Below are 15,259 nucleotides of genomic sequence, written 5' to 3' on the forward strand. Positions count from 1 at the left end.
TTTCGGGAAAACGTACGGGCGAATCTCTTAGAAAAGTCATACCTCACGATTCCCGCGCAAACCGCACGTTTCGATGTAATTTTTGCGCATGTGCTGGCAACGCTCTGGGAGGAGTAGTGGTTTGACTATAAGAAGAATAATAATAATAACTAGAAAATTTCGCAAGAAATTTTGAAAGTGTGGCTACTACTGCCGTAAGACGTCGCAATATATAGCTTTTGTTTCTGACGCCCGTCTCTCCTCCAAAGCACTTGAGTTGGTTTGTGTGTTAAACTGATTGGCTGATATGAAGCACCTGTGTGCTGCCGTCGTCATGGTGACCAAGTGAGCGCCAGCAGACTGATTAGAGGCAGACTGGACTGTGGACTTAAGGAAATAAACTACTGAACGTCCTGAACACACACAAACGTATATGAAATATCATATGACCTTATTAATGATCACAGTGTTGACAACTACACAATATAAAACACACGTAAACGTCTTTGTGTGTGTGTGTTTGTGTGTGTGTGTTTGTGTGTGTGTGTTTGTGTGTCTGTGTGTGTTTGTGTATGTGTTTGTTTGTTTGTGTGTGTGTATGTGTGTCTGTGTGTGTGAGACAAACAGACAGAGAGACAGAAGTCATCTGTGTTGTGTGTGCGTGTGTAAGTGTCTGTGTGTCTGTTAAACTGCCCTAACGAGAACACCTGTGGGTCGTTAGATCAAAGGTTGCCATGGTGATGACTTCAAAGGGACTTCCTTACGCTGAGCTTAATAGACCTAAATACTGTGGAACTCCTTTCAAACTATTTTAAAAAAATGGTACTTTAAAAGCCACTATTGCTTCGATATCGCATATTGAGCGTTAGGAAGACCTGATGAACAGATACTGTGACTGGCGAGTCTGTACGATAAAACATGTGTCTGTACGGGCGATTTACAAATCAGGTACGAGCTTCAGGGGAGACGTGGCTTTGGAGGGAGATTTAACATGGCGGCGGATGGCAGAGCGAGGTGGACTTGCTCTCACATTCAGTCCGATTTCAAGACGTCTGAGTCCGTTGGATTTCTATCGACCACAGTTTATGACAGAAGACAAGATTTCCAACGTTTCTATCCAACAATGGTGTATGAAGAGTGAACATTGTGGGAGTAATGACAAAATACGTTTTATTTTTTTAACAGTTTCTGTCGCTTCTTCTCACTCTGTTAATTGGTGCGCCACCCTCTACGAACATTTCGTGAAATTTTTTTTATGTTTTTTGCATTTTTCGGGAAAACGTACGGGCGAATCTCTTAGAAAAGTCATACCTCACGATTCCCGCGCAAACCGCACGTTTCGACGTATTTTTTACGCATGTGCTGGCAACGCTCTGGGAGGAGTAGTGGTTTGACTATAAGAAGAATAATAATAATAACTAGAAAGAGCATTTCCTGCTGAAAATGCGTTGGAATGCAAAAAGCTGAAGCTTATAGCTGAAATATTTGAAAGAAATAGCTGAATATAGCTGAACATAGTGGAATATAGCTTAAATTAGCTAAATATAGCTAAATACATTTGAAAATGAAAGAATAGCTGAATATATGTCAAAACAGCTGAATATATTAATATAGCTGAAAATAGCGGAATAGATGAATATATAAATAAATAGCAAATCATTATTGAAAATATAGAAAAGGCAAAATACCTGCTAACATTTTACAGTTCAAAGTCATTTAATTGAACTGTTGAAAATTCTTGTCGTTTAAATGTATAATTGGAAAAGTTGAAAGGAAAACTGCATCATCTAAATCAGGGGTGTCAAACATACGACCCGGCCCGCCACAGTGTCCAGTCCAACAGAAGAAAAAAAAAAAGTTTTTGGGAAAAATTAAAATCTGCCATAGGTGGGGTTTGAACCACTGACCCTTTGCTCCTAAGGCAGAGTTGCTAACCACTGATCTACAGGTGCAGTTGGTGAGAGACCTGATATTACTGAGTGTCTACAAAACCATCCGTCAAACCTCAGAACGTGAACGTCTGTGAAGCTGTTCATCCTGACGTCTATAACCAAAGTGACCTGCACACACGCGCGCACACACACACGAACGTGCACGCGACCATAATAACACGTTAATGCGGCCGTTCGCACGCGCGCACGGCCGTTCACGCGCGCGGCCATTGAGGCGCGGGCGCACCCGTTGGCGAGCGTTTACACGCGCGGCCGTTTCATGTTAGTGGGCGTTTACGTGCGCTGCCGTTCACGCGCGAGCACGGCCGTTCATGTGCGCCACCCGTTCGCGTGTGCGGCCGCTTACGTGCCTGCTGCCTGCAGATGCACAGACCAAAGGGCTGCTGCTGGGGACGGACCTGCTCTCACATTCAGTCGGACTTCAACAAGTCTTATCTGTTGGATTCCTATCGACCGCAGTTTACGGCAGAAGACAAGATTTCCAACGTTTTGAGCTATAAATTATGTCCAAAGAGTATACGGTTTGGAGTAGAGAGCAAGTTTAAAATATGTGTATCGCCAAGTGCCCTCGCTCTGGAGTATGACGTCACCGCTGTGAGCTGCCCAACACACAATAATGAGAAAGGCAGAAAAGGTGCGGAAAAAACATAAAACGAAAACGCCTACAGTTAAAACACTATAGGATATATCAAAAAGATGAGTAATACAATAACAGCTAAACGTTTTGTCAACATTTTAAAGGTGGAATGGTGTCTCTAGTTGAAGGCATGACAGAGCCTTTCCCTTTTGAAGTTGAAGAGTTGAAAGCGGATTTGAAGATGTTCTTCATTGGAAACCATTCATTTTTTTTAAATAAAGAGCTGAATAATTTTAAAATTTGAGAAAATATGAAAAATGTAAAAGCGTAGATTAATAGCTGAAGGTTTTGTCAACATGTGGAATTTTAAATATTGTCTGAAGCTCAATGTATGAAGAAACTGTAAACGTTTGAAGTTGAAGATGATTTGAAGATTTCCTCATTGGGTCCCATTATAAAAAAAATCATAAAAAGCTTAATAATTCAAAGATTTGAAAAGTCAGAAATATGAAAGGTCTCAGCCATCGTGTCCTTAGGTAACTGAATATTTTAATAATTGAACTTTTTTCTGTAGCTGAAAATATGAAGGAGTTGAAGAGGTCCAAAATACGGATGGAAGAAATAGAATAATAATAATAATAATAATAAGTTTAATAAAGATTTGAAGAACAATAGTTGGAATGCTTGCAGCATTCCAACTAATAATAATAAGCCCGCAGGAGAACATGAAGTGTGCTTCCAGCATGGGGTCTATGACCCCATGCGGCTGAAGCCACACTTAATAAGCCCGCAGGAGAACATGAAGTGTGCTTCCAGCATGGGGTCTCTGACCCCATGCGGCTGAAGCCACACTTAATTAAAAGCACTTCATCGTCAGGCATGGCTTACTTGCACATTCATTGGTGTAATTAAGAGGTAATGCAAAGGGAAATGGGGTGTCACTCTTTTTTTGGCCTGTGGTATAGGAGGAGTTTCAGTCCGTTTTTTTGTTGTGGAGTGGTATTGATGTGATCTTGGCTGACTCCTGGGAAAGAAAGCTGTGCACACAAAGGGAAAATGTGATATGAAATAATGTGACTTCTCTGCAGGATGTGTCGGGGATGCCTGCTCTCTGCAGAGGAGTGGAGGAGGGAGGCCTTGGGTTTGATTACCGACTGGCTATGGCCATCCCTGACAAGTGGATTCAGGTAAGATGGTTTACTTTTTTTTTTTTGTACCCCCTCTGTTTGTTTTGTATTCTCCTCAGCAGGTTACACACACACACACACACACACACACACACACACACACACACACACACACACACACACACACACACACACACACACACACACACTGTAGGCCTCTGCTCACACAGGAATGTATGATCCACAAATACAGCAGAGGTAATCTGAAAGCAAAAACGGGGGGATGAAAGACAAAGGGAGTGACGGGACATGTGACGGGATGCCTTAACCACTCTTGTGCGATGTTATAGCAGAGTCTGTTGCTCCGCAATTGAGCCTTTTTTTAAGAAGCTTTCAAGTGTAAAACTTGTCGAGCAATACAGTGACACGAGGCTCTTGCGTGAAGGAACCTGCACACTGTTTTGCTCTGTGAATTGAACAGACAAGGAGGCTTAAGCCACTTAAAAACTAGGCCTTATCAACAGACTTCTGAATGTAGGCGTACACTATACTATAAATGCTAATGTTCTGAGAAAGGTTTGTGTCTATACTTGTACAATAAACAGCAACGGTCTGCACAATGCATTATCTCAATGTAACAGTGGGTTAAAGGAGACATATCATGCTCAGTTCTGGGTCCATGCTTGTATTTAGTTTTTTTTCTTGAACATTTTTACATGCTTTAATGTTCAGAAAAAAACGTTTCACTCTGTCTGAATACACTAGTATTAATCCTTCTCTCTGTTTAAGCCCCCTTCTCGCGAAAAAAAAAAAAAAAAGCCCAGTCGCCTTTAATTGGTCGGCACTTTCCGGTCTGTTCTACCGGCTCGTTTATTACGGGGCTGCGTACATTTCTCCGTGGATTGAAAATTTCGATACTGACACGTATCAAAGGACACCTGCACCTGCTATATAATAGATATGTAAATGAACGACAAATGGACAGCAAACTTAATTTACACATTGATAGTATTCCACGTTGATCGCTTGCACTGATGAAATCCCTTGATTGTTTAAATAATTCCACTGCTGCACTATGAAATAGATCTTCTTTCACACACCTGTACTTAAAACAAGTGATTTGCATAATATTATATTAAATACAATAGAACTGAGGATAACATAACTTTTCATCAATCATAGCTGCTGAGCGTAAGGCCTAACAAGGATAACCATAATACAATGTCACATTCACAGGGCGACATATTCACGAATGTAAACAGGTCACAATATTTTTCTAGACCTCTTTTGCTGTTATGAAGACTGTCAAAAGTCTCTTGTTTGTTTTTTTTTCTTTTCTTTTCTTCTCCCAAAGCGGAAAATTATTTTCTTTTATCAAACTGAGAAAGGTCTTTGTGCTTTTTGTGAGGCAGTGTTAATTTATTTTTCCTCTCCTCCCCTGCTTAATCCTACCCGCTGTGTGAATGGGAAGGTCATTATTTATCCCTTCAAACACATAGTTATGAATAAATGATGGAGAATAACTAATTGTGATTTCAAAATAAAGACAAACTTTCATAATGTTAACGAAAAGGTCATTTCGTCACTGATCCAAGCGGAAATCCTATTTGTGTTTTTTATTTTTATTTATTTTAAGTGGAGCATTTGAATAGGCTGGCAGTCACCTTTTACTTTGAACTTTGATTCCTTTTTCCGTCTGATATGTCTTGGGTGGCATAACATGATGTCAAAGCAAAGGTTATTTTTCTGTTTAAAATCAATGCTTCGTTAATTTTACTTTCCTGACAACAAACCCTCGTACCAGCAGGTATATCACACACCACTCGTTCATAAGGCCAAAGGGTCATTTCAGACGTAATGAATTCATGAAGAAAAAGGTCAATTATGTTCACTCTGACATTAGGGAACACTTTCAACTGTGAAGAAATATAGAAAATCTAATTATTAAATTTGAATTATTTGAATTTCCATTCATACATTTAATGAAATTGCAATAGAGCGTGACAATTTATAGTCCTAAAGTCCAAACATGAATTAATTACAGTTCCCAAACCAGATTTCTAATGCTTCAAAATATCTTCAAACTGTACAGCGGTATCTGTGTGAGGTAAAAAATACCTTGCTTGTGTGTTTATGTGTAGAGATGCTTGTGCTAAACAAGCGTAGTGTAAGTAAAGTGTATTTATATTGCACTTTTTACAGACAAAGATCGCAAAGTGCTGTACAGGAGTCAGGGAAAAACACGTGTTAAAACCAGATTGACAACAATTGTTTATTTACATGATGTTCCCATCCTATTTTTTATTTATTTATTTATTTCAATTCAAGTTTTATTAGTCGGTAAAAAGTTAAGATGATTTGACACATTAACCACATTATCGTTTAAATTCATTCATATGTGGTTGGGAACTGAATTCTCAAGCTTCATTGCGATGAGCTGAAGTATGCGGGACAAGCACCACCACTTGGTTATTCTGTACCGAAGAAAAGCCGGTTTGGAAGAGTGAAGTCTTGTGGGTAAAGACCCTTCAGGGAGACCAGTTTTTCTTGCCTACTGTCAGAATTTTCATTTTGTCCATGTTTCCTCAAGGTTACCCTCATCCATGCCACACAACCTAAAATGCAGCTCTTCGCTCTGCTCCCTTACAGACTAAATGTAGCTAAAGTACTTACAGCTAATGTATCGCACTGAACTAAAAATAATAATAATAATTTCAACTTATCTAGCGCTTTTCAGGATACGCAAAGACACTTTACATTATGGACAAGAGACAATGACAAACGGAACAGAACAAAAATGGGAAGGCAAAACAAAGAAACGGAACATTTTAGGTAACAAAGAAAGAAAGGAAAGCAAGCTGAAGAGGCTGCGTGGGGCATACAGGGTAGGTGTAGGGGTTTAACAGGTCAAAGCGAGTTGGAAGAGGTGTGTTTTGAAGGATTAAATGAATGATGGTAAAATGGTAAAAGACATTGAACAGCATCCACTCTGACAGACGACTTTACAACAACAACACTCATGGATGTTTAGTGTTGAGGACATACAGTGTACAGACTGTGTATTTAGAATATGCTGGTCATCAACAGGTTGCTTTATAGGACCTGCAGCAATGATTGCAAAGGTTAGTAAAATAAAGGATTTATGTAAGATGATTACAAAAGCAGTAACTTGAATCGCGGCGTGAATAACTAAGTGATCACTGCTAAAATTGAAAGGGGATGATTACTCATTGCCAGCAAACTTAATAACACCATTGAGTGATAATGTTACCACCCGGTGCGGCTTCAGACTGGATGGGGAGATGCTGGACGGCAAATATTCTCCGTCCTTCCACAACAACTGTTGAAGCACCCTTTAGCTCGCTACTTCAGCCCAAACTGCCACTGTCAAAGTACTTAATGGCCCACAATGGGAAAACATTGCTTATAACCATCAGGCCGTCGCGTATGAAAGTCCACAACTGTGGGATATGGAAGCCGAGCGACACCGGAAAGGTGTACGCACACTCATCTGTCCACCCAGAGATAAATAAAGGTTATGATGTATTTCTTTATCTGATATTTGCTTTCTGCACCGATGGCACCATCACACACTGCCGTACACACGGAAAGCTTCTGTTAACCCTGCGGTGTTTGCCTCTTCTGGAGAATAGATTTACTGCACTCGGGATCAGAACATAACTCGTCATTTCTTTCCTTGAGCCCCTCGGTGGTTCCTCGAAGCCTTTATTAGGAATGACGCCCACTCGGCCTAAGTACTCCACAGTGTTTTAAGAAATCAGCAAGTATTACTTGAGAAAGTAAGTTTGTCGGAAAGCAGACAAGCCGTGTGTCCTCTGTGGGGATGTCGGTCTGTTTGGGTTGGCTGGAATGCGGTGTGTGTGTGTGTGTGTGTGTGTGTGTGTGTGTTTAGAACAAGTAAAGGACTTTTCTTGTTTGATATTTGAGGGGAAATGGCCTAAAAAGGCTGTCTTTTTTTATATGGTCCATGTAACGCCGCCCAGTTAGCCCAGACTGAAAGTTATATTTACTCATATTTCGGCGATAAAGCAAAGCAGAGTGTGCGACCTCGGCGCCGCATGCGTCCTCTTGCACTACGGTTTCTTGTGTTTCTCGATGGGGGAAGTCTATGCATCGTTAATCAAGTCTGTCTCTCACAGCGGTGGGTTTCACTCTGAGACGATGGAGGGAGCAAGAGAGAGGGAGGGAGAGAGAGAGAAAGATAGTCCCAGACTTGACCTTCCTCTGTGATTCTTGCAATAGCTGTGCGGCAGGCTGTGCGGCAGGCTGTGCTGCGGCGCTGCAACGCAGCCTCCTCCGCGGTAACCAAAGGTTTCACAGGGTTATCTTCGGGACGCCTCTGGATAGGCTGTTTGCCGCTTTTACTTTTTCAGCAATATTGCTTGCAACGCAATATTCGTTTTACATACTTCTTCTGGTTGCATTTTTGTCAATTACATTTGTTGCCTCTCCGAGGAGACATGACATTGCATGAATCGCAAAGCTGAGGCAGTGCAAGCGAGCAGCGAAATTCATGTATTTCTGTGCAGGGGAGCATTCACATGAACATGCCTTGGTATAGTCAGTGAAGTGCACTCAGGGCTAGCCTTGCCTCTTCTCACAGAGTGTCAATTAGGGAAGGATTTGAATGGACTCAAGTGGAGCCTCCAGTGAGGGGTGTGTTGTGGAGAAGTAGACATGGCGCAGGGGGGTAGCAGGCATTCAGGAAGACAGACAGACAGACAGGCAAACAGGCAGACAGCCAGACAGGCAAGAAGAAACAGAAGGAGTGCGAGACAAAGAGACGGAGCAACATGGCTGCTAGCTTATTTATAGATTCACGTGTGCACCAGTGATTCTCTCCAGCTTCCTCGAGCGAGGCCTCACGCTGCGCTTCGTCCCCAGCATGACTGATTGATATGACTCATTTACTGGCTGCAGAGGGCTGTTAGGACCAACAGGCTGGGGAAAATTAAGATATCCTAATGAGGAGCAGATAAGGCACACACAGCACAAGTTTTGGATGATTCGATCTGATTATGAGCATAAAATGCTGTCACTCCTAATGGATAATGTTACAAAAGCCCTCAGATTTAACAAGCACCCTTCCCTCCAGCTACAATAGATTGAGATGTAATTGAAACAATTAGAGGCGGAGAAGGTAGGGGGCTCGTCGGTCGCGGCGAGGAGGAGAGAATGCAGAGACTTCTCCGGCATCTCTCCGCTCTTCAACTTGACCGACCTCTGAGTCAATTGTCCCGATTTTTTTTTGTTTCTGTTCCACCATTTATTTGAATTGAATGAAAATATCAGTCTGCAGAGCTCTCTTCTTATTTAATCGATGGGGGAAATCCGTTTCTGGTCAACACACTTTGCTCCATCACACCGGAAACACTTTATTTTTACATGACTTAGGCTTGTTTTGTGTAAACATGTCAGCAGCTTCATCTCTTACCGATGTCACCCTCCTCTCGCCTCCTTTTTAACGTCCACGTTTCAGCTTCATTCTGCTTTTATTTCATGGGCTATTTGTACTCTGGGGCCTCCCTTGTACAGTGTTACCGGCGGTGCGAGATTTAGACAGTGACTGCTTTAGCAAACTGTGAGACGAGCAGAGGAGTGCCTTTTCAGCCGAGTCAAGCCGGAGACATTTGTGTGGGCAGAATGTTCATTAATTTCCACAAGAAACTGTGAAAGTATAAAGATAGGGCGGCATTGACTTGATCCGTGGGATTGCGCGTTGCACACCTTTGTTCCCTGCTCATCTCTGGGGGCGGCGCTGTATGTGAGAAGCAAGGATGTCCCCATAGCAACACGGTGCCAGTAAAGACAAGAGAGGCAGGATGCTCGGGCAAGCCACCGATGTAAAACAAAGAGCTTTACACTAAACACATCTCTAGCGCAGAGTCCTTCCCAGCATGATGTGATGGTAGTGGAGAGGCTGTGGAATCAGTCACAGCACGCCAGTGGCAGTGAGATGACCTCATCCTGCGCCGCTAGATTTTTTTTTCCTTATTTTATTTCTGGCTCTGCCTATTTAATCCGAGCACTCTGGTTGGCTCCTGACAGCAGGCTTGTAAAGTAAGATTTGTGCACTGCTCATTATCATTGATGAAGTGGAGTGTCAGTGGTGCCAGGAAGCTCGGCTGGTCGGGGCTGATGTGGGTGAGCTGGTGCTAGGGAAGTCGTCAACCCAGTCACTCTCGTCTCCGCTCCGACAGCCCCACTCCCAGATTAATTGCTCCCAGACCACTTTTGCGGTTGAATTGAATTGTAATGATTCATAAGGAAGTGTAAAGTGTCTGAATGTACGTGGATGGGGAGGCGGACGGTGTGATCTCCGGGGGAATATTCTGCAGATTCACTTGTTTGGCTTTTATATTGGAGCCGATGGGGGGTAAAAACCCCAAAAAAAGAGTCTCATTTAGAAGGTACATTTATTTTCAGCTGGTGTTGCATTCTGACTTCAGCTGCAGGAGTGAAATGTGAAATGCATTTGTTAGCTTTGTGTTACTATTCAATGTATTCATATAGTAACCATGTATTGTACAATCTCCATGATGCTTCTAACCTATCTACTTTTCATTTAATAGTGTCTTGAGAACAAAAACCTGATAACTGTGACCAATCTGCATTGGTTATTAGAAAATGTATTTTATTATATATATGTATAGTCATAACAGGTTTGCACATAACAATCTCCCCGATGTTTTTCTATTCAATTGATTTTCCAGCCTGCACTAATAACCCATGAGGTATGCAGAGACTTCCTCTGTCCCAATATACAGACGCGCTGAATATAAAACTCGGACGACGGAAGCATCAGTTTGTCACACGTCTTTAAGTTTAATTCAAATAACACCTCAAGGCAAATTGTATGCGTAATTTTTTTAAATTTTTTTTTTTTTTACCATTTAACCCGAGAACACTAACGGTAAAAATAGTCACACTATCACTAACATCAGGTACATTTAACCTAATATATACACACACACACACACACACACACAAGACACAAGTCTCCCTTCCATGTTAAAACCCATCTGAAATGTTTGCCCCCTCCATCACTAACGCTGGGTGAAAATCACCCAAACACGTGTCTGTTGAATAAAACAGAGAATGGAGCAAAGAGACACGCTCACCTTCAATCACATCAGTGAGCAGCATGAAGCTACACAAATCAAAGTGCGATATACACTCTTGCTGTGGCTTTTAAAAACAGTGGTATTATGCTATGAAACCGGAAATGCGAGACTTTTTTCTTTGAATGTATCCACAGTTTATATTTTTGTGATTTCTTGAATAAGACTTTGTGTAAGCCATCTTTGCTCCTGTCGTTCCATATTAATCCATTTATTTGTATTGAATGTCTTTTATTATAACATCTTAATGTGCCTGAAAATGTGGCTCAACATCTCTCATTTTCCTCTAAAGTGGATTTAGGCATGATCGTTTAATGTGAATGAATAAAGCAAATAAACTAATTAGGCAATACTACATGGTGAAAATCAAATCATTTGAATACTATTAAAATCCAACTACTTGGGAGAAAAAGAGGTGGACAGATCAAACCTGGCAGCTGGGGCCAGACAGTCTATGCCAAAGTCTGCTTGTTAATACTTGTTACTTGTGATTTAGACTGTAACCGTTGAAATTACAGTGATGTTTGTTCCAAGTTATAAGGTCCTCTGCATCAGGGGCCCTGGTGAGCTAAAACCAAAGAACAGCCAGCGTGGCTTGGCTCGAGGATCTGAGGCAGCGCACTGAGCTCAAAGGGAGTTAAAAGGTCTGAGAATTTGTAGCGCATGCAGATGAGCAGCGCCTCACTGAGGGGTTGTGGTGGCAGTGGGAATGAATAATATGGCCACACAAGGCTGAGGCTAGGTACGAGTGAATGTGAACAGATGGTGATATATAGAGTGGGAGAGCCTCTATTTAGGTGGACCAGCCAGTTCATCTCAGACGTATTGATCTACACAATTACCTTCTTTACTCCGAGGATCATTGCTCTGTAGAGTAATATAAAGGTTTCCTGACATGTCAATCAGCTGTCACAGCAGATTCCACCGAGCAGACTTCAGCCCGTCACTGAGATGGGCTCTCCAACTCCCCCACCAATCAGACATGCTGCATGTCTATCACCAGGGGTTCTTTGAGGGCATAAACTCTCCTTTTTTCATTTGAGTGATATAGATACTGTGGCTTTCTAACATCTCTCTTGTTTACTAAATCATCTCCGTTGCCCACTACCGTCGGTGCGATTATCTTCACTTTGCCCCTGTGCTCTTGGTAGCGCCTCCACCTCCAGAAAATGACCCCTTCAGCAAGAAGTGTGGATGTAGGCAGGCCAGTGGCAGGGCATTGATTCCATGGTTGGATTTATTGTTGAATCCCTCCGTTTGGATGAGAGGCTCTGACCTTGCCCATTTCAGGTGGGAAGGGCTGGTGCCTTACTACCCATAGGCTGTAGTGAAGTTATTAAAAACTCCATTACCGCCATTCAAAGGTAGACATAACTCACAGTGCGGATATAGAGATGTCAAAACTGAGATTGATCTGAGAAAGAAGTGTAACCCAGAGAAAACTTAAGAAAGGTAGAAAGAGTGCCAGAACTGAAATACTGAGCTTTAGACATCAGTCAGAGCCCGAATGGATCTCTCAGCAACACATCTATCACGTCCTTTTTTCAATAACCCGTCTCTGTCACCCTGTAGATCCTGAAGGAGTTAAAGGATGAGGACTGGGAAATGGGCAATATCGTCCACACACTGACCAACAGGCGCTATGGAGAGAAATGCATAGCCTATGCAGAAAGCCATGATCAGGTAGGCTATCTTCCGACAAGATCCCCCTGAAAAGTGTCTGGATTATCTTGCTATGGGTTATAAAACATAACCCTGTTTTCTAGGCGCTGGTTGGGGATAAGAGTCTGGCCTTCTGGTTGATGGACAAGGAGATGTACACCAACATGAGCTCCCTGATTCCCATGACAGCCGTCATCGACCGCGGCATGCAGCTGCATAAGATGATCCGCCTCCTCACTCATAGTCTGGGTGGAGAAGGCTACCTCAATTTCATCGGTGAGTGATTGTGGTAACACAAAGAGAATCTAGCAACCTACAGTTGCCTATAACTTATTGTGTGTGTGTGTGTGTGTGCAAGGATAAAAACTATTTAGCAGTCATTAATGAATGGGTATTGGCAGGTCAAAAGAACGCTGTGTTTTGAAGGTGTCCTGATGGAAGATTTCAGTATTAAAACAACAAATGAATTGACAGAAAATGAACCAACAAGAATTATAATTATACATCTCTATTTAATTCACAAAAACTGCCAAACAAACAAACATTTCTCTCAAGTGAGGATCTTCTACGTTTCTGTTTTTTTGTAACCGTTGGTAAGACATAATGTCTCAAAGACATTTTATACTAAATGAATTGAAAAGAATAATTGGCAGAATAATCTTTAATAAAAAAAACAATCAAATGCTGCAACCCTGATCCACTGTAATTATGTGTTTGCATAGAGGATTTTACTTACACACCTTCCAATTCAATATACATACTGTATAATAATGTTGATTCAGCTCTCACATCATGTATCATATTGCATATCAAAGTATCACACAGCATATCAAATTGCATAACATTGCTTGTCGTATGTACTGTATATTAAAATCATATGAACAGCTCGTATTATTAATAGGCTGTATAATGAACAAGCCAAGAGTCAGTCGGGTTTGTGATTGTGAGTCATCGTCTTCCTGCCTAGTTCAGTTTTTGTGGAGGGTTGATTTTAGACCCCTCTCATGTACCGTATTCATCCTGAATTTGAAGCTCTCCCCTCAGGCGGACACAACAATCCCTAAGAGTTCAATGAACAGATAGAAATGCACATTTATTCTCCTGTCCATCGAACGGGCAGGAACGGGCTTCACTCTCAATTTTTTATTGATGAGCTATTCCTTGTTTGTTTATTTTGCACAACTGTTCCCGGGTGTTTTGTGCATTTATTTTTATACATATCATTATGCCATAGTGTGTTTCTTTAGCTTCAGGGCAAGACAAACATGATTCATCTTTGCAATAATAATGATATCCTAATTCATGAGGGCTTGAAATAGCTTGAAGTAGCCCTTGTCACTTATTTTCCATTCGGGGTGAAGTACTCAGTTATTAGATTTCTTATATTTCTTTCATGGATACATCCTCGGTGTAACTCGCGACCAATGAGTCAAGGCTGATGATAAGCATCAAAGAAACCTTTTGAAGTGGGGTTGACATTAATACTTCCCAGAGCTGATGGTAAAATGCAGGACAAAAGCTGTCGAAGATCAGATAGGCTACCGTTTTCTCTCTCTCATTGATTCCAATTCATCGTCACTGTTGAGATGCTTCTCACATCATCTGAGCGGCGGTATGCTTCAACGAGGCCTGCTGGTAAAGATAATAAAGTGATAATTAATGATGTTGGAAGTTTAACCTTGGTTGAAGGGAATGCATTTCCTCGGATGAGCCTCACTAATGTAAACACAGCCTGCCCTCATGATCTACAGCCTTTTAGCTCCACCTGCTGACTGGGCGATCTGGTCAAGATCTGAGTCCCAACAATCAAAGTATTTCTGTAATACCTGAGCAGCCTCTTCGGATTCATTATTGCTCAGTATTCTCTGCGATGTCCAGTCTTACTCTGTGGAAAAAAAAAAAAAAGTGAAACACCCTGTGAATTTTAGCTCTGATGTGTCGGCGGAGGGCAAAAGAAGCCCAATCAAAGCGGCTGACAATCATACCAGCGCAGCTCATTATGAACAGGTTGTCAGAGAACTGACCCCATGTGGGCAGTCAGTTGAAGGACAGTTGATAGTAATCATATCTCATTCTCTGGCTTAAGTATAGCTAAAAGTCGCTCTCTGCTGTGCTCTCGGTGCTGTGTGTCTCGTGTACTTTTACTCTTAATCAGTGCGGCGTCTTGAGGAGGTGGTGCGGTGTTGGAAAAACAACACTTGAAATGGCTCTTTTTTTTTTTTATTAAGTCAGGCAAATCCCTTATCTTTTGTGAAAATTACTCCAGATGCTCAATTGTCATTTTCGCCATACTTTTTTTTTCAATTTATCTTTGGATCACATATGCTGTATTAATGCACAGTCCAAAGCCATAAACATATCCTGTAGCTAAAGGACAATATGTCAGAAGTCTCTTCTGCCAGTTGATGACTGAATTAACCAGTAACTAGTTGATGCATTGCAGATTGAAATCTTTTCAATCTAGCTAAATATGCAATAATAAAAGGGCATGAAACTCATTGTAAGGATTGACTGTATTTATTAAGCCGAGCCCAGTTGACAACTCACTTTATGTGAACAGAATCAGAGGGTTTATGTTGTTTATAGTTTTCATTGATACAAATGGGGAGGTATATCTCGTCCAAGTAGTAATATGTACTACATGTACTATATGAATGCTATTTTAACCTTTATACTATCCATACATTTCTCGGCGCTTCCCGTTGGCCCCAACTTGTAAATCCTTGAGTTTTCATCTTCCGCATCAGTCCTTTCTGCTTTTATAGAATATATTTTATTTTGAGCTGCTAAAATGATACACTGAGATCTGGGTGTCGATAA

The 15,259-nt window shown here is 41.5% G+C and overlaps 1 protein-coding gene across 1 annotated transcript in view; it reads left to right on the forward strand.

The window, feature by feature from the left end:
• The window catches only part of gbe1b (glucan (1,4-alpha-), branching enzyme 1b), an 80,635-nt gene that overhangs the window by 31,280 nt on the left and 34,096 nt on the right, over positions 1 to 15,259 (forward strand). The window contains exons 10-12 of the mRNA XM_068585552.1: positions 3,597 to 3,695; positions 12,350 to 12,460; positions 12,544 to 12,715. Coding sequence (XP_068441653.1) covers positions 3,597 to 3,695; positions 12,350 to 12,460; positions 12,544 to 12,715 — 382 coding nt within the window. The remainder of the gene's footprint in view (positions 1 to 3,596; positions 3,696 to 12,349; positions 12,461 to 12,543; positions 12,716 to 15,259) is intronic.

Source organism: Clinocottus analis, unplaced genomic scaffold, assembly GCF_023055335.1.
Source record: "Clinocottus analis isolate CAN_PGR_092001 unplaced genomic scaffold, fCliAna1.0.p SCAF_2, whole genome shotgun sequence".
Classification (NCBI taxonomy): domain Eukaryota; kingdom Metazoa; phylum Chordata; class Actinopteri; order Perciformes; family Cottidae; genus Clinocottus; species Clinocottus analis.